This window comes from Petromyzon marinus, chromosome 24, assembly GCF_048934315.1.
Source record: "Petromyzon marinus isolate PM22_M1 ecotype Great Lakes invasive population chromosome 24, UKy_Petmar_22M1.pri1.0, whole genome shotgun sequence".
In the NCBI taxonomy this organism is placed as follows: domain Eukaryota; kingdom Metazoa; phylum Chordata; class Hyperoartia; order Petromyzontiformes; family Petromyzontidae; genus Petromyzon; species Petromyzon marinus.
The window spans coordinates 18,841,655-18,863,876 of NC_133690.1; the positions used below are offsets into that span (position 1 = coordinate 18,841,655).

General features: G+C 53.2%; 1 protein-coding gene across 3 annotated transcripts; it reads left to right on the top strand.

The window, feature by feature from the left end:
- Positions 1-141: 141 nt before the first annotated feature.
- LOC116945658 (calumenin-A-like) lies at positions 142-9,665 on the top strand. Of its 3 annotated transcripts, none has more exons than XM_032960185.2 (7): positions 142-225; positions 2,728-3,064; positions 3,290-3,483; positions 3,576-3,757; positions 4,523-4,583; positions 4,771-4,994; positions 7,164-9,665. In XM_032960185.2, exons 2-7 carry the CDS (start codon positions 2,745-2,747, stop codon positions 7,266-7,268), a joined length of 1,086 nt encoding a protein of 361 aa, XP_032816076.1. In that variant the 5' UTR covers positions 142-225; positions 2,728-2,744; the 3' UTR covers positions 7,269-9,665. The 3 variants fall into 3 exon arrangements, with proteins under 3 accessions (XP_032816076.1, XP_032816075.1, XP_032816074.1); XM_032960184.2 differs by lacking the exon at positions 142-225 and adding an exon at positions 257-518; XM_032960183.2 differs by lacking the exon at positions 142-225 and adding an exon at positions 257-468.
- Positions 9,666-22,222: the final 12,557 nt, after the last annotated feature.

The following is a 22,222-nucleotide window of genomic DNA, read 5'->3' on the forward strand; positions in this document are numbered from 1 at the left end:
GCCGTGCCGGCCTTCATCGCGAGCTTGCTACGCGCTAACAGCACTTGCCCCAACACGCTGTCAGGGCTACACGGGGGATCTTTGTCTTTGGAGAGGGTCAGGCCACGTGGAGGGGAGGGGCCGCATTCCACAGCGCAGGGAGGGGGGGCTTCGGTGACGTCACCGGCCGTCACGTGCCCGGACTTTTGGTCGAGCGGACCTATACGTGGCGGTGCGTGGCCAGTGGTGAGCGAGGGGGGCGGGGGATGAAGGGGGAGGGGTAGAGGGGGGGGTTCGGGTCCTCCCAGCTCCGCCGGGCACACGGTACCCCCACCTCGTCCACCTCCTCGTCCATCGCTTCCTCCTCCTCCGTTCTCGCGACAAAGGGGGAGCTAGCGGGAGAGACAACGACCCCCCCCCCGGGAAAAGCGAGCGAGGCTGGACCCTGAGCGAGGCTGGACCCTGAGCGAGGCTGGACCACTTGGCCCGGTACCCACGCTGAGCCCCACCGCGCTGTTCGCCAGTGGCACAACGCGACAGTGAGGCGCTGTGTGTGTTAGTGTGCTGTGTGTTAGTGCGCTGTGTGTGTTAGTGTGCTGTGTGTTAGTGCGCTGTGTGTGTTAGTGCGCTGTGTGTTAGTGCGCTGTGTGTGTTAGTGCGCTGTGTGTTAGTGCGCTGTGTGTGTTAGTGTGCTGTGTGTTAGTGCGCTGTGTGTGTTAGTGTGCTGTGTGTTAGTGTGCTGTGTGTTAGTGTGCTGTGTTAGTGCGCTGTGTTAGTGCGCTGTGTGTGTTAGTGCGCTGTGTTAGTGCGCTGTGTGTTAGTGTGCTGTGTGTGTTAGTGTGCTGTGTGTGTTAGTGTGCCGTGTTAGTGTGCTGTGTTAGTGCGCTGTGTTAGTGCGCTGTGTGTGTTAGTGCGCTGTGTTAGTGCGCTATGTGTTAGTGTGCTGTGTGTGTTAGTGTGCTGTGTGTGTTAGTGTGCCGTGTTAGTGTGCTGTGTGTTAGTGTGCTGTGTGTTAGTGTGCTGTGTGTTAGTGTGCTGTGTGTGTTAGTATGCTGTGTGTGTTAGTATGCTGTGTGTGTAGTGTGATGTGTGTTAGTGTGCTGTGTGTGTTAGTGTACTGTGTGTGTTAGTGTACTGTGTGTTAGTGTGCTGTGTGTTAGTGTGCTGTGTTAGTGTGCTGTCTGTTAGTGTGCTGTGTGTGTTAGTGTGCTGTGTGTGTTAGTGTGCTGTGTGTTAGTGCGCTGTGTGTGTTAGTGTGCTGTGTGTGTTAGTGTGCTGTGTGTGTTAGTGCGCTGTGTGTTAGTGCGCTGTGTGTGTTAGTGTTCTGTGTTAGTGTGCTGTGTTAGTGTGCTGTGTGTTAGTGCGCTGTGTGTTAGTGTGCTGTGTGTTAGTGCGCTGTGTGTTAGTGCGCTGTGTGTGTTAGTGCGCTGTGTGTTAGTGTGCTGTGTGTTAGTGCGCTGTGTGTGTTAGTGTGCTGTGTGTGTTAGTGCGCTGTGTGTTAGTGTGCTGTGTGTTAGTGTGCTGTGTGTTAGTGCGCTGTGTGTGTTAGTGTGCTGTGTGTTAGTGCGCTGTGTGTGTTAGTGTGCTGTGTGTTAGTGCGCTGTGTGTGTTAGTGTGCTGTGTGTGTTAGTGTGCTGTGTGTGTTAGTGTGCTGTGTGTGTTAGTGTGCTGTGTGTTAGTGTGCTGTGTTAGTGTGCTGTGTTAGTGTGCTGTGTGTGTTAGTGCGCTGTGTGTGTTAGTGTGCTGTGTGAGTGTGCTGTGTGTGTTAGTGTGCTGTGTTAGTGTGCTGTGTGGGTTAGTGTGCTGTGTGTGTTAATGTGCTGTGTGTTAGTGTGCTGTGTGTTAGTGCGCTGTGTTTGTTAGTGTGCTGTGTGTGTTAGTGTACTGTGTGTTAGTGTGCTGTGTGTTAGTGTGCTGTGTTAGTGTACTGTGTGTTAGTGTGCTGTGTTTGTTAGTGCGCTGTGTGTGTTAGTGCGCTGTGTGTGTTAGTGTGCTGTGTGTGTTAGTGTGCTGTGTGTGTTAGTGCACTGTGTGTGTTAGTGCGCTATGTGTGTTAGTGCGCTGTGTGTTAGTTTGCAGTGTGTTAGTGTGCTGTGTGTGTTAGTGTGCTGTGTGTGTTAGTGTGCTGTGTGTGTTAGTGTGCTGTGTGTGTTAGTGTGCTGTGTGTGTTAGTTTGCTGTGTGTGTGTTAGTGTGCTGTGTGTGTTAGTTCGCTGTGTGTTAGTGTGCTGTGTTAGTGTGCTGTGAGTGTTAGTGTGCTGTGTGTGTTAGTGTGCTGTGTGTTAGTGTGCTGTGTGTGTTAGTTTACTGTGTGTTACTTTCCTGGATGTTTTAGTTCGCTGTGTGTGTTAGTTTGCTGTGTGTGCTGGAGTGTAGTGGGGATGTATGTCTGTTGAACTGCTTTTGCACTGTATTCAGCCAACCGTGCAAATCCGAGGTGCGGTTAGTTCACTACACTATGAACCCGGCAAGCCGAGTTCGATTCCCGCTCACAACCATCAATACAAGCAACGATTATCCAAACCTGTGTTGGGCCCCCCCTATGTCGACTCAGCCTTAAACGAGTACCTGGCGATACGGTGTCTGGACATCAGCGCTGGGGAGAGACATCAGGGGGCGACCGGGCAGGCCTGGTGCCAGCCTGCCACCCCGTCGTGTGCCGTGCCGTGCCGGCCTTCACAGGTGGCACTTGCCCCAGCAAACTGTTAAAGGCCACACGGGGGACCTTTGTCTTTGTCTGTGTAACCAGGTCATCGCCGCATCGCCATGAATCTCTCCCCTCCACGCGCCTCCTCGTGGCCATCATCGCTCAGCACGCGTGGTGGCCCAGTGGGCCTCTCCACCTCCACCCGACCCCTCCGGCCCCTCCTGCTGCTGCTGCTCCTCGCGGCCTCCTGGCCGGGCCCCGGGAGCTGTAAGCCGGCGGTGCCGCGGGTGTCCCCGCTGCGCGACCGCGTGGCCCCCCCGCGTCTCGACGCCGAGGGGGAGCAGCGGCGCCCCGAGGAGGTGCCCCCCCCCATCCTGGACCCCGAGGAGGCGCGAGCCTTCGAGAGCCTCGGCCCCGAGCAGAGCAAGCGGCGGCTCGCGTGAGTGAGCGGCCGCCTCGTCCTTCGTCGTCCTCATCGGCAGCACCGCTATCGTCATCGTCCTTCCTCGTTCCTTTACCTCCTCGCTCCTCCTCCCGATCATCGTCACCCTCGCGTCTCCTCCGCCTCAAGCTGCCCGCCGCATCCGGCGTCGCGATGGGCCTCCCCATGGCGGTGGTGACGGCGGTGGTGTCGATTCTCTGCGTGGTGACGGCGGCGGTGCAGGGCGCTCGTGGAGCGGATGGACGCGGACGAGGACGGGCTGGTGTCGCACTCCGAGCTGCGTGCGTGGATCAAGTTCACGCAGCGGCGCTACGCGGCCGAGGAGGTGGCACGCCACTGGCGCGAGTACGACGCGGACCGCGACGACCACGTCTCCTGGGACGAGTACCGCAACACCACCTACGGCTTCTACTTCGGTACGCCGGCCGTCCGCGTGCTCCGTACGCAGTCCATGTTGGTGTTGGTAGCGATGTCGGGGGCGACGAGGTGATGTGGTGCGCGCCCCCAGAGGAGGACGGTGGCGATGGTGGCGACGGTGAGGAGGGCGGTGGGTACCGGCGAATGTTGGCGCGCGACCGGCGCCGCTTCTCCCACGCGGACGCCGACACGGACGGGCGGATGACTCGGGAGGAGTTCTCGGCCTTCCTGCACCCCGACGAGCACGAGCACATGGCCGAGCTCGTCATCACGGTGCGCGCATGTGTGTGCCAGTGCGTGTGTGCCAGTGGGTGTGTGTGGTGGGTATGCGCCAGTGCGTGTGTGCCAGGGGTATGTGCCAGTGCGTGTGTGCCAGTGCGTGTGTGTGGGGGGTATGTGCCAGTGCGTGTGTGCCAGTGCGTGTGTGTGGGGGGTATGTGCCAGTGCGTGTGTGCCAGTGCGTGTGTGCCGGTGCATGTGCGCGGGGGGTGTGTGCCAGTCCGTTTGTGTGGGGGGTATGTGCCAGTGCGTGTGTGCCAGCCCGTGTGTGCCAGTGCATGGGTAGTGCACGATAACAGCACTCTCCCCAACATTCTGTTAAGACTATATGGGGGATCGTTGCCTTTGTATTTGCCAGTGTATGTTTGTGCCAGCGGTCATGTGCCACAGTCCGGTTGAGGAGCGGTTAGCGCTACGCTGCGCTACGAACCCGGCGACCCGAGTTTGAGTCCCGGCTCACAGCCAACACCAGAGACGATGATTTGAACCGGTCCTGGGCCTCCCCTAGGTCTACTTTGCCTCAAATGAGTACCTGGTGCGGTGTGTGAACATCGCTACTGGGAGACAAAGGCGGCCGGGCGTGGTGCTGGCCACCCACCCCCCCCCCCCCCTCGTGTGCCAGGCTGGCCTTGGTCAGTGGTCGCTTACAGCACTTACCCCAACAGTCTGTTAAAGGCTACACGGGGAGTCTTTGTCTTTGTTCCTCCTCCTGCTCGCTCCCCAACCATGGATGTCCCCTCTTCCCCCATGTCATCGCAGGAGACGATTGAGGACCTCGACAAGGACGGGGATGGGACGATCGACATTGAGGAGTACATTGGTAAGACGTCGTTAAACGCATCGCCACCACGTCGAAATCTGATCGCCTTCGCAATCACCGTCGTCAACAACAGCAATCTTCTCACTGGTCTCATCGTTCTTGTGATGAACAACTCCGCTTGCTGTTGTCGTGGAATCTCAAAATCACCATCATCATCTGACGTCCACCACCGTGGCATCCACCGCAGGGGACATGTTCTCGCGAGAGCCGAGCACGGGCGACGACGCGGCCGGGCTGCAGGAGGAGCCCGAGTGGGTACGGACGGAGCGGGCGCAGTTCCTGGCGGTGCGCGACACGGACGGCGATGGCAGGATGGGGCGCGCCGAGACGCGAGCCTGGGTGCTGCCCAGTGACTACGACCATGCCGACATCGAGGCCCAGCACCTGGTTCACGAGAGCGACGCCGACGCGGTGAGCAGAGAGCGACGGAGAGAGTGAGCGACGCGGTCAGACGGAGATAGTGTGTAACAAAGACGGAGATAGCGTGTAACAAAGACAGAGATAGTGTGTAACAAAGACAGAGATAGTGTGTAACAAAGACAGAGATAGTGTGTAACAAAGACAGAGATAGTGTGTAACAAAGACAGAGATAGTGTGTAGCAAAGACAGAGATAGTGTGTAACAAAGACAGAGATAGTGTGTAACAAAGACAAAGATAGTGTGTAACAAAGACAGAGATAGTGTGTGACAAAGACAGAGATAGTGTGTAGCAAAGACAAAGATAGTGTGTAACAAAGACAGAGATAGTGTGTAACAAAGACAGAGATAGTGTGTGACAAAGACAAAGATAGTGTGTAACAAAGACAGAGATAGTGTGTAACAAAGACAAAGATTGTGTGTAACAAAGACAGAGATAGTGTGTAACAAAGACAAATATAGTGTGTAACAAAGACAAAGTGTGTAACAAAGACAAAGATAGTGTGTAACAAAGACAAAGATAGTGTGTAACAAAGACAGAGATAGTGTGCAACAAAGACAGAGATAGTGTGTGACAAAGACAGAGATAGTGTGTAACAAAGACAAAGATAGTGTGTGACAAAGACAAAGATAGTGTGTGACAAAGACAAAGATAGTGTGTAACAAAGACAGAGATAGTGTGTAACGAAGACAGAGATAGTGTGTAACAAAGACAGAGATAGTGTGTAACAAAGACGGAGATAGTGTGTAACAAAGACAGAGATAGTGTGTAACAAAGACAGAGATAGTGTGTGGCAAAGACAGAGATAGTATGTGACAAAGACAAAGATAGTGTGTAACAAAGCCAAAGATAGTGTGTAACAAAGACAGAGATAGTGTGTAACAAAGACAGAGATAGTGTGTAACAAAGACAAAGATAGTGTGTAACAAAGACAAAGATAGTGTGTCACAAAGACAGAGATAGTGTGTAACAAAGACAGAGATAGTGTGTAACAAAGACAGAGATAGTGTGTAACAAAGACAGAGATAGTGTGTAGCAAAGACAGAGATAGTGTGTAACAAAGACAAAGATAGTGTGTAACAAAGACAGAGATAGTGTGTAACAAAGACAGAGTGTAGCATCAACAGACTTTTGGGAGCAAGTGTGGTTAGTGAGCAGCACCTCACTAAGGTCGGCACGGCACACGAGGGGGTGGATGGCGATGTTTCGATAATCATCACTGGTGTTGGCCTTAAGCGGGAATCGAACTCGGGTCACCGGGTTGGTAGCGTAGCGCGCTAACCGCTGCACCACCACTCGCCGTCCTGCGCTTTCTCTCACACTCTGCATCTCACCTGCTACAGATGAGCAGGTGTAAAAACGCGCACACCTGTAACACATACCTGTAACACACACCTGTGTCACCTGTGACTATGGTGATGACGACGATGACGTCTCAGATGGTGATGATGGCAATGATAATTATGATGTGTGTCTAGTTCTGGTGGTGATGATGATGATGTGTGCCTAGTTCTGGTGGTGGTGATGATGATGATGTGTGCCTAGTTCTGGTGGTGATGATGATGTGTGTCTAGTTCTGGTGGTGATGATGATGTGTCTAGTTCTGGTGATGATGATGATGTGTGTCTAGTTCTGGTGGTGATGATGATGATGTGTGTCTAGTTCTGGTGGTGATGATGATGTGTGCCTAGTTCTGGTGGTGATGATGATGATGTGTGCCTAGTTCTGGTGGTGATGATGATGATGTGTGCCTAGTTCTGGTGGTGATGATGATGTGTATCTAGTTCTGGTGATGATGATGATGTGTGCCTAGTTCTGGTGGTGATGATGATGATGATGTGTGCCTAGTTCTGGTGGTGATGATGATGTGTGTCTAGTTCTGGTGATGATGATGATGATGTGTGCCTAGTTCTGGTGGTGATGATGTGTCTAGTTCTGGTGATGATGATGATGATGTGTGCCTAGTTCTGGTGGTGATGATGTGTCTAGTTCTGGTGATGATGATGATGTGTGCCTAGTTCTGGTGGTGATGATGATGATGTGTGCCTAGTTCTGGTGGTGATGATGATGTGTGCCTAGTTCTGGTGATGATGATGATGTGTGCCTAGTTCTGGTGATGATGATAGTGATAATTGTGGCGGTGGTGGTGACGAGGTGAGCAGGACGGCAAGCTGAGCGTCGAGGAGATCCTCAACAAGTTCGACCTCTTCATCGGCAGCCAGGCGACCAACTTCGGCGAGGAGCTCAAACGCCACGACGAGTTCTGAGACCTCCCCCCCCCCCTCCCTTACTCGCTGCCGAGACCGCGGGGGTTAAGGGGCCACGGGAAGATGCGCGTGGAAGGGGGGGACACGCACGTGCGATCGCTGGACAATCAAATCAGTTGGGGAGCCCCAAGCCGGTGGGTGCTCGCACGCCGTTCCGACAGCGCTCGGCGCTGTCACACGGACGGACGGAGACGCCGTGTTTCACAGATGGGTATTGTGTCGCTCGTCCGCTCGCCAACACGCAGGATCGTCCGCTCACATGCTCGCTCGCCTACTCATCCACCTACTCGCCCACCCACCCACTCGCTCACGCACCCACTCGCTCACTCACCCACCCACTGGCGGTCCACTCACCCACCCACTCGCCCACTCACCCACCCACTCGCCCACTCACCCACCCACTCGCCCACTCATCCACCCACTGGCCCACTCATCCACCCACTGGCCCACTCACCCACCCACTCGCCCACTCACCCACCCACTCGCCCACTCATCCACCCACTGGCCCACTCACCCACCCACTCGCCCACTCATCCACCCATTGGCCCACTCGCCTACTCACTCACCCACTGGCCCACTCACCCACTGGCCCACTCACCCACCCATTGGTGGACCACTCACCCACCCATTGGCCTACTTACCCACCCACTCACCCACCCAGTGACCCACTCACCCACCCACTGGCCCACTTACCCACCCACTCGCTCACCCACCCACCCATTGGCCCACTCACCCACTCACCCACACACTCGCTCACCCACCTACCCACTCAACCAACCGTGGGTACATTTGGAGTTTGCGCCATTCCCCCAGTGCAAGGCTGTATGCTTCACAGACGGGTACCGTCCGCACGCGTTTCGTAGTAGCGGGCGACGTTGTGATGACGTTTCCCAAGAGAGGCATTTGTGGGGCCATTTTTTATTGGACAGTGACGAAAATGACGTCACGGGACCTTTAACGTCCGCTGTGAGCAAAGCAGATGGCGCCTAATACGTGTACCACGGTAACATTATAACAGTTACTGTACCACGGTAACATAACAGTTACTGTACCACGGTAACATTATAACAGTTACTGTACCACGGTAACATTATAACAGTTACTGTACCACGGTAACATTATAACAGTTACTGTACACGGTTACACCCGTCCTATTGCAGTAAATCTGAAACTTGCAAGCGAAAAGCAGATCGCGACGTGATATTTATTGCACTAATTCGTGTGCAATTAGTAAGGGCACGGTGACACAAACTTATTTCATTTAAAGGTTATAATCCCTTGTTCATCACGACGTCCTTTTTACTTCGATGTCTCAACAACAGCGTCACGGAGATCACGTGACGTGAGGGTTCTGCCTTTGTAGTGAGGGTTGCCAGTTGACGCTGAGGAGGGGGGAGGAGGCGCCCCCCCCCCCCACCCATATGGAGTGACGTCACCCGCTAATTATTATTAATGGGGGGGGGGGTGCTGCGTGTGGAGTGACGTCACGCGCGTTACACAAACACATTCTTGGCTCACTATAGTAGTAATAGTATAACCAGGGCGGCCGCCGGGATTGAACTGACGAGGTGATGCACCACACCTGTCACTCTCAGGTGAGAGGGATACCTGTACGGCCAGGTGACGTGAACACTGATACTCTCGCTGTGAAACACTCCTCCTACTGGACTGGGGTGCACCTGTAATGTTTGAGGTGTACACCTGCAATCTCTCAGGTGAACACCTGCAGTCTCTCAGGTGAACACCTGCAGTCTCTCAGGTGAACACCTGCAGTCTCTCAGGTGAACACCTCTAATCTGCAGGTGCAGATAATAAAGGTAAAGGCGCCAACCGTGCTAACCGGAGGCACCTCGATGCAAAGATTGCGAGGGGTTGGCATCTTGAAGAGGCCACGTGAGCGAAGCCCCTTGTTTAGGGCCCGGGGAGACAAAGACGGATGTGGGTGGTCACGTGATCACTGTCTCGGGTCGCCGTGTGCTACTGCTGCTGCCGTCCCCGTGGGTTTTTTTTTAAGGCCGTGCGTTGTTGTTGTTTACTGTCGCCTATCGTCGTCATTTGTTATTGATTTGTGATTTAGGCCACAATGAACTGGCCAAATTGTTGTTGTGTAAGCCCTCCACCACCCGACAAGGATAAGCTCACCCACAGCTCACCCGGTGAGCCGAGCCGAAATGATCACAACCGGCGCTTGTGCCACGGGTGTGACAGTGGAATTGGTATGGCCTTGTCGGGTGGTGGAAGGCTTTCTCAACAACATTTTCGCCAGATCTTTACGTGGCCCAACGCGAACATCAACATCGAACCATGATATCGGCTGCGAGATCATACGCGTTGAGTTGTTGATGGCGGTTGTTGTTGGTGGTGATTAATTATTGTAAAGAAACGTTGAGAATCCTGCGGCAGTCTGAGAGCCTGGATCAGCACTCCGAACTCGCGTCGACTGGAGGTTAAGCCGAGAGCTGCAGAGTTCATCAGCAGAGCACGGCGTGTGAGTGTGGGCCGGTGTGAGAGAGAGTTTGACCGGCACAGGCTGGAGAGGAGATGGACTGATATGGCACAGGAGGATCTGGAGTGGTATTAGTGGTGTCAAGAAGGCATCTGTGGAGGAGACTCGTGAAGGACGCTACTGGACATCTCGCTCACATGCTGCAGCACAGGGGGAGAACTGACCAACTCTGCACACTCTCAGTCAAAGACTGTAGAACGGGGAGAACACTCTCACACCACGCACTCTCTCACACTCTCACTCCACGCACTCTCACACTCTCACTCACACACCGCAGCACAGGGGGGAGAACACACAAACTCTACACACTCACACACTGCAGCACAGAGGAGAGAACACACAAACTACACTCACACACTGCAGGACATGGGGGAGAACACACAAACTACAATCACACACTGCAGCACAGGGGGAGAACACACAAACTACACTCACACTGCAGCACAGGGAGAGAACACACAAACTACACTCACACACTGCAGCACATGGGGGAGAACACACAAACTACACACTCACACACTACAGCACATGGGGGAGAACACACAAACTACACTCACACACTGCAGCACAGGGAGAGAACACACAAACTACACTCACACACTGCAGCACAGGGGAGAGAACACAAACTACACTCACACACTGCAGCACAGGGGAGAGAACACACAAACTAAACTCACACACTGCAGCACAGGGGAGAGAACACACAAACTACACACACTGCAGCACAGGGAGAGAACACACAAACTACACACTCACACTGCAGCACAGGGGAGAGAACACACAAACTACACTCACACACTGCAGCACAGGGGGAGAACACACAAACTACACTCACACACTGCAGGACATGGGGGAGAACACACAAACTATACACACTCACACACTGCAGCACAGGGGAGAGAACACAAACTACACACACTGCAGCACAGGGGAGAGAACACACAAACTACACTCACACACTGCAGCACAGGGGAGAGAACACACTCTACAAACTCAAACACTGCAGCACAGGGGAGAGAACACACAAACTACACTCACACACACTACAGCACAGCGGAGAGAACACACAAACTACACACTCACACTGCAGCACAGGGGAGAGAACACACAAACTACACTCACACTACAGCACAGGGGAGAGAACACACAAACTACACACTCACACTGCAGCACAGGGAGAGAACACACAAACTACACTCACACACTGCAGCACAGGGGGAGAACACAAACTCTACACACTCACACACTGCAGCACAGGGGAGAGAACACACAAACTACACTCACACACTGCAGCACAGGGGAGAGAACACACTCTACAAACTCAAACACTGCAGCACAGGGGAGAGAACACACAAACTACACTCACACACACTGCAGCACAGGGGAGAGAACACACAAACTACACTCACACACTGCAGCACAGGGGAGAGAACACAAACTACACTCACACACTGCAGCACAGGGGGAGAACACACAAACTACACTCACACACTGCAGCACAGGGGGAGAACACACAAACTACACTCACACACTGCAGCACAGGGGAGAGAACACACAAACTACACTCACACTGCAGCACATGGGAGAGAACACACAAACTACACTCACACACTGCAGCACAGGGGAGAGAACACACAAACTACACTCACACTACAGCACAGGGGAGAGAACACACAAACTACACACTCACACTGCAGCACAGGGGAGAGAACACACAAACTACACTCACACTACAGCACAGGGGAGAGAACACACAAACTACACACTCACACTGCAGCACAGGGGAGAGAACACACAAACTACACTCACACACTGCAGCACAGGGGAGAGAACACACAAACTACACACTCACACTGCAGCACATGGGGGAGAACACACAAACTACACTCACACACTGCAGCACAGGGGAAAGAACACACACACTACACTCACACACTGCAGCACATGGGGGAGAACACACAAACTACACACTCACACTGCAGCACAGGGGAGAGAACACAAAATCTTCTGGCGCCCCAGTGGGGAATCGAACCCAGGACCCTTCTTACTGTGAGCGCCGGTGTCACCACAGCACCAGCACCCTGGTGTGCCGTTTAATACGACTTGGCAGTCGCGAAGATGTCACATCTGTCGACGACTGCCCCTTCATTACAAACACTCACTGCATTACACTCACTGCATTACACTCACTCACTGCATTACAAACACTCACTGCATTACACTCACTGCATTACACTCACTGTATTACACTCACTGCATTACACTCACTGCATTACACTCACTGCATTACAAACACTCACTCACTGCATCACACTCACTCACTACATTACACTCACTGCATTACACTCACTGCATTACACTCACTCACTGCATTACAAACACTCACTGCATTACACTCACTGCATTACACTCACTGTATTACACTCACTGCATTACACTCACTGCATTACACTCACTGCATTACAAACACTCACTCACTGCATCACACTCACTCACTACATTACACTCACTGCATTACACACTGCATCACAAACACTCACTGCATTACACTCACTGCATTACACTCACTCACTGCATTACACTCACTGCATTGCACTCACTGCATTACACTCACTGCATTACACTCGCTCACCGCATTACACTCACTGCATTACACTCACTGCATTACACTCACCGCATTACACTCACTGCATTACACTCACTCACTGCATTACACTCACTGCATTGCACTCACTGCATTACACTCACTCACTGCATTACACTCACTGCATTACACTCACTGCATTACACTCACTCACCGCATTACACTCACTGCATTACACTCACTGCATTACACTCACTCACTGCATTACAAACACTGCATTACGAACACTCACTGCATTACAAACACTCACTGCATTACACTGACTCACTGCATTACACTCACTCACTACATTACACTCACTGCATTACAAACACTCACTACATTACACTCACTCAATGCATTACACTCACTCACTAACTGCATAACAAACACTCACTACATTACACTCACTCACTGCATTACAAACACTCACTGCATTACACTCACTCACTGCATTACAAACACTCACTGCATTACAAACACTCACTGCATTACACTCACCGCATTACAAACACTCACTGCATTACAAACACTCACTGCATTACAAACACTCACTGCATTACAAACAATCACTGCATTACAAACACTCACTGCATTACAAACACTCACTCACTGCATTACAAACACTCACTACATTACACTCACTCACTGCATTACAAACACTCACTGCATTACACTCACTCACTGCATCACACTCACTGCATTACAAACACTCACTGGATTACACTCACTCACTACATTACACTCACTGCATTACAAACACTCACTACATTACACTCACTGCATTACACTCACTCACTGCATTACACTCACTGCATTACAAACACTCACTGCATTACACTCACTGCATTACAAACACTCACTGCATTACAAACACTCACTGCATTACACTCACTCACTGCATTACAAACACTCACTGCATTACACTCACTCACTGCATTACAAACACTCACTGCATTACACTCACTCACTGCATTACAAACACTCACTGCATTACATACACTCACTGCATTACAAACACTCACTCACTGCATTACACTCACTCACTGCATTACACTCACTGCATTACAAACACTCACTGCATTACACTCACTCACTGCATTACAAACACTCACTGCATTACAAACACTCACTGCATTACACTCACTCACTGCATTACAAACACTCACTGCATTACAAACACTCACTGCATTACAAACACTCACTGCATTACAAACACTGCATTACGAACACTCACTGCATTACAAACACTCACTGCATTACACTGACTCACTGCATTACACTCATTCACTACATTACACTCACTACATTACACTCACTCACTGCATTACACTCACTCACTGCATTACAAACACTCACTGCATTACAAACACTCACTGCATTACAAACACTCACTGCATTACAAACACTGCATTACGAACACTCACTGCATTACAAACACTCACTACATTACACTCACTCACTGCATTACACTCACTCACTGCATTACAAACACTCACTGCATTACACTCACTCACTGCATTACAAACACTCACTGCATTACAAACACTCACTGCATTACACTCACTGCATTACAAACACTCACTGCATTACAAACACTCACTGCATTACAAACACTGCATTACAAACACTCACTGCATTACAAACACTCACTGCATTACACTCACTGCATTACACTCACTCACTACATTACAACAACCGCCATTCGCCACTAAGTGGCGGTGACGTCACCACGACGCTTGTGCCAGGCTATGTGCACCCTGAGGCCACGTGAAGTGTCGAACGCCCGCTGGCAGGAGGTCACGGGGCAGACCCAGGTGCCACGGGTCGACTGACTGAGATGACTGGCTGATGCACCACCTGTGCCCCCTACTGTGCCAACCTGCTGTGCTTTAGCCACCCGGCGCTCCGCTCACTGTTGTGAGCGTCGCTCCTCCGCCCTCCGTTGTTGTTGGAGGGCGACTGCCTCCAACTGCCCAGTAGCATCCTTCACGAGCCTCCTCCACAGAGGCCGATCTTGACACCGCTGGTACCAGTCATCGGCAAGTCCACTCAGCTCCACGTCCTCCTGTACCACATCACTCCATCTCTTCTCTAGCCCGTGCCGCGCCCGCTTAGCCCCCTCAATCCGGCCAAACAAAAGCTGTTTCGGCATGCGGTGGCTGGGCATGCGGGCTACATGACCCAGCCATCGCAGCCTTGCCTGCCGGAGGAGCTCACAGATGGGACCTTGCCCAGATCTTTACACTCACTCACTGCATTACAAACACTCACTGCATTACAAACACTCACTCACTGCATTATAAACACTCACGCACTGCATTACAACCTCACTCACTGCATTACAAATACTCACTCACTGCATTGCAAACACTCACTGCATTACAAACACTCACACTCACTGCAGTTGGAGCCATTCCCTGTCCACCTTGGGGTTCGACAGGGATGTCCTCTGGCCCCCACAGTATGTAACATGTTTTTGAGCACGTAGTTCGTGAAGCTTTCTATGGCTGTACCGGAGGAATCTCCATCTTGTATAGATACAATGGGAGGCTGATCGATGCCCGGATGCGCTCAAGGGATGACTCACTATTGATCAACCACGTTATGTATGCCGATGCTCTGGTGATTGCTGCTCAATCAGAAGAAGAGTTGGCGGCGCTGCTGCTGAACCTGCAGCGTGCTACCAAGAAGTGGGGCCTTACCATCAGCCCCACCAAAATGTATTGTGCATTCAAACACTCCACCGACTCAAGTTTCAAGTTTCATTTATTAGTTATAGCCCTGTGAGCCATGCGGCTCTTAAGTCGGGTGCAACCGCAACAAACATTACAAACACTCACTGCATTACAAACACTCTCCACAACTACCCCATTGATGATGGGGTAATTGTGGAGAGTTCCATACCTGGGCAGTGTGCTTATGACCAGCTCCGGTTTGACAGCAGAGGTCTCATTCCGAATCAGTCGAGCGGCATTATTGTTTCATCGGCTGCATAACGCTGTGTGGAAGCTACCTGGTCTGTCACTCCACACGAAGCTTCGGGTCTTCTCGGCCACGGCCTTGCCCTCCCTTCTCTTGCGATACCTGGACCCCCCGAATGGAACATCTTTGCGGGTTAAAAACATTTAGGTTGGTCTGCCTACGATCCATCCTGGGTTTAACCAGGCTGCATGGTGTGAGGAGTTCACAAATCCGTGAAAGATCTGGGCAACGACCCATCAGTGACCTCCGGCAGGCAAGGCTGCGTTGGCTGGGTCATGTAGCCCGCATGCCCAGCCACCGCATGCCTAAACAGCTTTTGTTCGTCTTCTTTGGTTCTTTCGGTAAAGTCACGTAGAATGAGAATAAAATAATAAATTGATGAAATAAAATAACACAAGCTTTTGTTCGGCCGGAGGGGGGGGGGGGTAAACAGGCGCGGCACGGGCTAGAGAAGAGATGGAGTGATGTGGTACAGGAGGACGTGGAGCTGAGTGGAGCTGAGTGGACTTGCCGATGACTGGTACCAGCGGTGTCAAGATCGGCCTCTGAGGAGGAGGCTCATGAAGGACGCCGCTACTGGGCAGTTGGAGGCAGTCGCCCTCCAGCATCAACGGGGGGTAGAAGAGCGACGCTCACAACAACGAGCGGAGCGCCATGGGGAAAAACACAGCAAGTTGGCACAGTAGGGGTACAGGTGGTGCATCAGCCAGTCAACCCATGACACTTGGGTCTGTCCCGTGACCTCCTGCTTGCGGGCGTTCGACACTTCACGTGGCCTTGAAGTGCACTTAGCCTGGCACAAGAGCCGTGGTAACGTCACCGGCACTTAGTGGCGAATGGCGGTTGTTGTGGGGGGCGTGTGCGTGTATATGGGAGTGTGTGTTGCGTGCGGGATAATGGAGAGCGGTAGTGTAGCGGTGAGTGCGCTCGCTGTGCTACGAACCCGGTGACCCGAGTTCCATTCCCGCTCAAGGTTAACGCCAGTGACGGTTAACTGAAAAGGTCCTGGGCATCCCCTAGGTCGACTCAGCCTCAAATGAGTACCTGGTGTGTAAACATCGCCACTGGGGAGACAAAGGCGGTCGGGCGTGGTTCTGGCCACCCACCCTCTCATGGGCCATGCCAGGCTTCATAGGCGCTCGCTAACAGCACTCGCCCCAACAGTCTGTGAAGGCTACACGGGGTCTTTGGCTGTGTACGTGTGTGTGTGTGTTTGACGTTATGGACGAGTTGGGACGCAAGTAGCCTGTGCTGTGTTTATGGATCAGCTGTAGCTGCTGCTGCTGTTGTTGTTGTTGGATGTGGTTGGCAAGTCGCCCCTGCCCCTGATTGAATCGGTCGCCTGCCCCCCCCCCCCCCCACCGTGCCCCCCACCGCCCCGGCCACGTGGAGCCGGCATCTGTCACCCGCACGGGACGCGACACCCGCTCGCCGCTCGGCCACGCGCCCACCGCAGCCTCCCTCCACTGCCCGCACCCGGCCAGGAGCCCGAGACCCTACAGGAGCTCCTCCAGCCTGGGCGCTACACCTCCAGTGCCACGTCCAGCCTTGCGCTGCACGATCTGCCGTTAATGTCTTCTTCAGCTCCAGTTCCATCTGCTCATCCAGTCCCGCCACCGGGGGCCACATCACCCCCTCGTCAGTCATCGTCCTCTACCTTGGTTCTGTCTCCTCCTCCTCCTCCTCCCCCTCCTCGCTCTCGTCTTGGCGAGGTCGCTGTCCACGGAGAGTCTCTCCGTCAGCTCGCCCATCTGGCGGCGGGTGTCCCCCACATCTCCGTGACCCCCACTTCCTCTATCCCCCCTCCCCCCTCCTGTAGCCCCCCCAACCCCCACCTCGCCCCTCCCCAGCATCTCTCCACACGCGCGCGCCTCTCCCGGCGGAGCTCTGACCTCTCTCCCCGTGAGAGTTGTCCGAGCCAACACTCACGTCACTTCATTCACTCCCTGCGCTCCATCACACTCCCTCTCCCCTCCCTCTCCCTCTCCCTTCCCTCTCCTCTACCTCTCCCCTCCCTCTTCCCTCCCTCTTCCCTCCCTCTCCCTTCCCTCTCCCCTCCCTCTCCCTTCCCTCTCCCCTCCCTCTCCCTTCCCTCTCCCGTCCCTCTCCCTTCCCTCTCCCCTCTCCTCTACCTCTCCCCTCCCTCTTCCCTCCCTCTTCCCTCCCTCTCCCTTCCCTCTCCCCTCCCTCTCCCTTCCCTCTCCCCTCCCTCTCCCTTCCCTCTCCCGTCCCTCTCCCTTCCCTCTCCCCTCTCCCCTCCCTCTCCCTTCCCTCTCCCCTCCCTCTCCCCTCCCTCTCCCTTCCCTCTCCCTTCCCTCTCCCCTCCCTCTCCCCTCCCTCTCCCGTCCCTCTCCCCTCCCTCTCCCTTCCCTCTCCCCTCCCTCTCCCTTCCCTCTCCCTTCCCTCTCCCCTCCCTCTCCCTCCCTCTCCCTCCCCTCCCTCTCCCCACTCCGCCGACTCGCGACGTTCCCCCTCCCCCTCCTTACTGCGTCTCGCAATCTTCCGCGAGCTCTCCTCTCTGCCCACTCCCCCCCACGCTACTCTCGACACTTCCTCGCGAGCTCTCTCCACACTGGACCCTTCTCCCACACTCTTTTCCCCAACTTTCCCTGCTCTCCCACACTGTGCCCTTTTATCTCCAAACTCTCTCCAGACTCTCTCAGCTCTCCCCACATTCTCCCCTCCTCTCTCCAAGCTCTCCCCACCATCTCATCGTTCTCCCACGCTCTCCTCCTTACCTCATTCACACCCCCCCCAACCCCCCATCGCTCTCCCCCCACTATCCAAACTTTCACTCCTCTTAAACCACTCTCTCCCTCACCTCTTTCCTCTCCCCCACAATCTCCCACTCTTCCCCGTTCCCCTCCCAACTCTCTCCGCTCTCTCTCCCGCGCGCTCCGCCAGATGGGCGCGGCTGTCGCCAAATGCCCGCATTAGAGTTCTCATTAATTAAAGTCATCCCCCTTCCCCCTAGCCCCAGTGACTTCTCTCCGCGCGAACATCAACTCGGCGTGATTTCTTCATTAGCGAAGCTCGCGTCACGGCCAAATGGAGTAGGAAGAGAGGGGGCAGAGAGAGAGGGGGGGCAGAGAGGGGGGTAGGGAGAGAGGGGGGGCAGAGAGGGGGGTAGAGAGAGAGGGAAGGGGAAAGGAAAAAAAAAGAAAATATATTTTGGGTCTTTCATTTAAAAGGGGGGGGGGGTTACATAAAGCAAAGCATTAAAAAAACCGAAATGATGAACGGAGCAAAGTGCCGACTACACCGAGCATCTTCTTGTTTCTTCTGATCGTAAAAAAAGACACCACGGGGAGAGGGGGAGGAGGGGGGGGAGGGCAGAGCAGAAGCGGTGATCGGAGAGAAGTGAATCAAAACGGGTAAGAGAGGAGAATGTGAGATGAGAAGAGGGGACATGAAATGAGGTGAGGAGGGGGAGACACGGGACCGGAATCCAATGCTGACGTCATCGTCCTGTGCAACATCCACGACAGTCGCCCCCCCCCCCCTTGCCAATCCACTGCTGGATGAGGGCCTCCCAACCCCTCTGCGGGTCGTGGCTGCTGCTTAACCATACTTCACCACCAGTGGCGGCTCGTGACATCCGCACAAGGTGGGGCTGCTGTTGTGAGTGACCTCTGAAAAGATGGTGTTCTCGTTAAGAAAAACCTCGTCATGTCATTGCCCTTCCCGTGACAGTGATGTAGCTGTCTCGTCTACCAAGGGGCGGCGTTTATAAACAATACAAAACAACAGAGCACTCAAATGGTGTCCCCATGGCCATCAAGTCCACACTACACAGCCCCTTTCACACCGCCAAAAGCCGAAAGAACAATGAAAGATCGGCCGACACGACTCAACAAATTAGCCAAGGCAACCAAGACACCGCTTACCGTGCAACAACAACCAGGCACCATCGTACACCCGCCTAAACACAACAAGCTTTGGTCATCTGTATTCACTGGCGACATTAATGCAATGTACACAGGCCGATCTGCTTCACTTTTCACGAAGCTTGTTTGGTTGTGTGGTCACTGTTTGTCTCATCTGTGGCAACTGCAACATCACTTTACCCTGACTACACATTGTTGAATGGAAAGATAGACGTAGACTGCCATCCTACATATTTGGCTTTGGGTTTAAGCTACCATTAAGTTCAATGTAACACATTTCTGTTTTTAAGGCAACACGAGGGCTGTTAGGCTACATGCTTAACCATATTTCAATCAACCCATTAAATTTCCAGTAACTAATGAACATAACTTACTGCACATAACGCCCCCAGGATGGGCTACTCACGATAGCAGGCTCCCTTCCTCTCCATTGGCCGATTTGTACAATGATTTGGCACGGCGGTCTTTCTGAGAAGCAAAATTTTCAATCACTCGTCTGTTGAAGTCGGGAATTTCAGTGATCGGTTTATTTGCCATCGAAAGCATAGCAAGCGCGTTAAGGCGGTCCTGGGACATGTCATTTCTCAGAAAATGTTTTTTTAACTGTTTTAAAAGTTGAAAAACACCTTTCAGCTTCAGCAGTGGTCATCGGGATCGTTATGTGGATCCGAAGGAGTTTCAAAGTCTCAGAGAAGGTGGTGTCCAGGTTGTTTCCCCCCCGTCGCCTGAGGACTGGTTGATGTCGATTTCTAGTTGACCAGGACCCAGTTGCTTGACATTCAACTTCTCTTGCATAGTCATCCTTTCAAAGTGACTCCCACAGTGTTCATTGCTAATTCTTCGTTTGCTGCACCCGCTGCCATCGCTGCTGTTTCATCCTGGAGTGTGTCGGCCGTGAGCTGCTGCTCTATCTGCACGGCGCAGCCTCGCGTTGTGACGGCGTCTCTCGTCGCAGCCACGGCGCCCTTTTTACCTCCCTGGATGGGTCTCAAACGGCGGGGCTGCAATGGGAAGCTCATCGCAGCGAATGAAGGGAAATCAGACTGTGGCGTGACAGCGGTTTCTAATATGAAAAACTTAAAATGTTACCTTAATTAGGCAATTCATGTTGAAAGACTCATCATATTAAAAAAATGTAAACACAAGGAAACAATTTAGAGAAAAAGTATTTTTATTACAAAAATAATGTATCATCTCCAGCCGCTGGGTGGGGCGGCGACCCCACGCCCCTAGTGGACGAGCCGCGCTACTTCACCACGCGGGCCGGTGAGCGTGCAGCACGAGTTGAGTCGAGCTGCCCTGCCCAGAGCTGCCCTCTGCTGCCCTCCGCGTGGCCCCTAACAACAGGCTCGGACCTGCTTGGCTATCGAGACCACGAGGTCGTGCCCGCTCTCTGCTGCACAATGGGCAGTGGTGGTGGAAATTCCACATTCCGATGACGGGACATTTGAAACACCTGTGCCGCTGTGCGTGTCCCGCCAACCCTCGCTGCTGCCTCCACAGGGCTGGATCACGTGATGACAACCGAGCGTGCAGTCTCGGGGATAAACAACATTTTAATCAGTGACGGGGAAACTCTCAATACGTCTGGGAATCAGGTCGGGTTGTTAAACGGGAACCAGCAAACCGTTAACCGGTTCTAGAACTGGTTATCGGTTCAGAAAGCCGGGAACCGGAAATCGCTTTCAGAAGCGGTTACGGTGCCGAAAGCGAGACACCGGTAACTGTTTTCGGAATCGGTTACCGGTTCAGAAAGTCGGAAACCGTTTTCAGATTCGATTACGGGGTCCGAGAGCTGTGTGGCTGATGTTGCTGTAGAGAGCAGCAGCAGCAGCTGCCACTTTATATCGCCGTGGTTCATGAGCCAGGGGAGTGAACTCAGAGCAGACTGTGGTGGTGCCCCCATCCCACCCCCGTATTTGTGAATCTCGATCTTAGTGGAATGTTTTCGTGTGACGAGTGCGCTGATTTGGCACGGTGGGCTCAGGACGTTGATCAGTTACGAGGTAAAAGGGCGCGGATTCCTGCAAACCACCTGGCGAGGCCGCGTGAACATCACCGTGGGTGTGGACTGCAAAGGGGACGTCCATAAATGACGTCACGCGATTTTGGACGATTTTTGACCCCCCCCCCTCGTCACAAGGCGTCACAAAGTCAGACCCCCCCTCAAATATGACGTCACAAAGCTCTGCCGCCCCCACCAAAAAATATAAAAGATGCTTCAAATCGCTTTAAACTATTGTAATTGTAGTGCGTATTTAATGTGGCGCTGCACTCTGATGTTGTAGGAGAAAACATTTATTAAAACGTCTATTAAATTAAGTAGAACGTGTTGTCTATATTTAAAGTTGCGCATTTTGATGTGACGTCACATTTCTCACCCCCCCCCCCCTTCGTCACACATCGTCACAAATGTCTGACCCCCCCCCCCTAGGTGCGTGACGTCATTTATGGACGGTCCCAAAGGGACATTGTGAGTTCACGTTTCGGGAAATGTATGTTGATCTTCTTTCGCACCGTACGTAAATAATCGTGCTAATCAGGGGTACACAAGGGCCAGAGAGAGGTCGTGGCTAAAGTTGGACAGAGGCTGCAAAATGATCGCCTCCTCGAAGTGCTCAAGCCACTGCTGGTGGAGCTCCGGAGCCGTCTTCTTCACTCATGTTCAGAGGGAGCCACTTGCGCCGAGAAGACATCATCAGTGTGAGGCCCGCCACACAGGGGGTGTCTTCACACAGGGGGTGTCTTCACACAGGGGGTGTCTTCACACAGGGGGTGTCTTCACACAGGGGGTGTCTTCACACAGGGGGTGTCTTCACACAGGGGGTGTCTTCACACAGGGGGTGTCTTCACACAGGGGGTGTCTTCACGCACGTGGTGTCTTCACGCACGGGGTGTCTTCACACAGGGGGTGTCTTCACACAGGGGGTGTCTTCACGCACGGGGTGTCTTC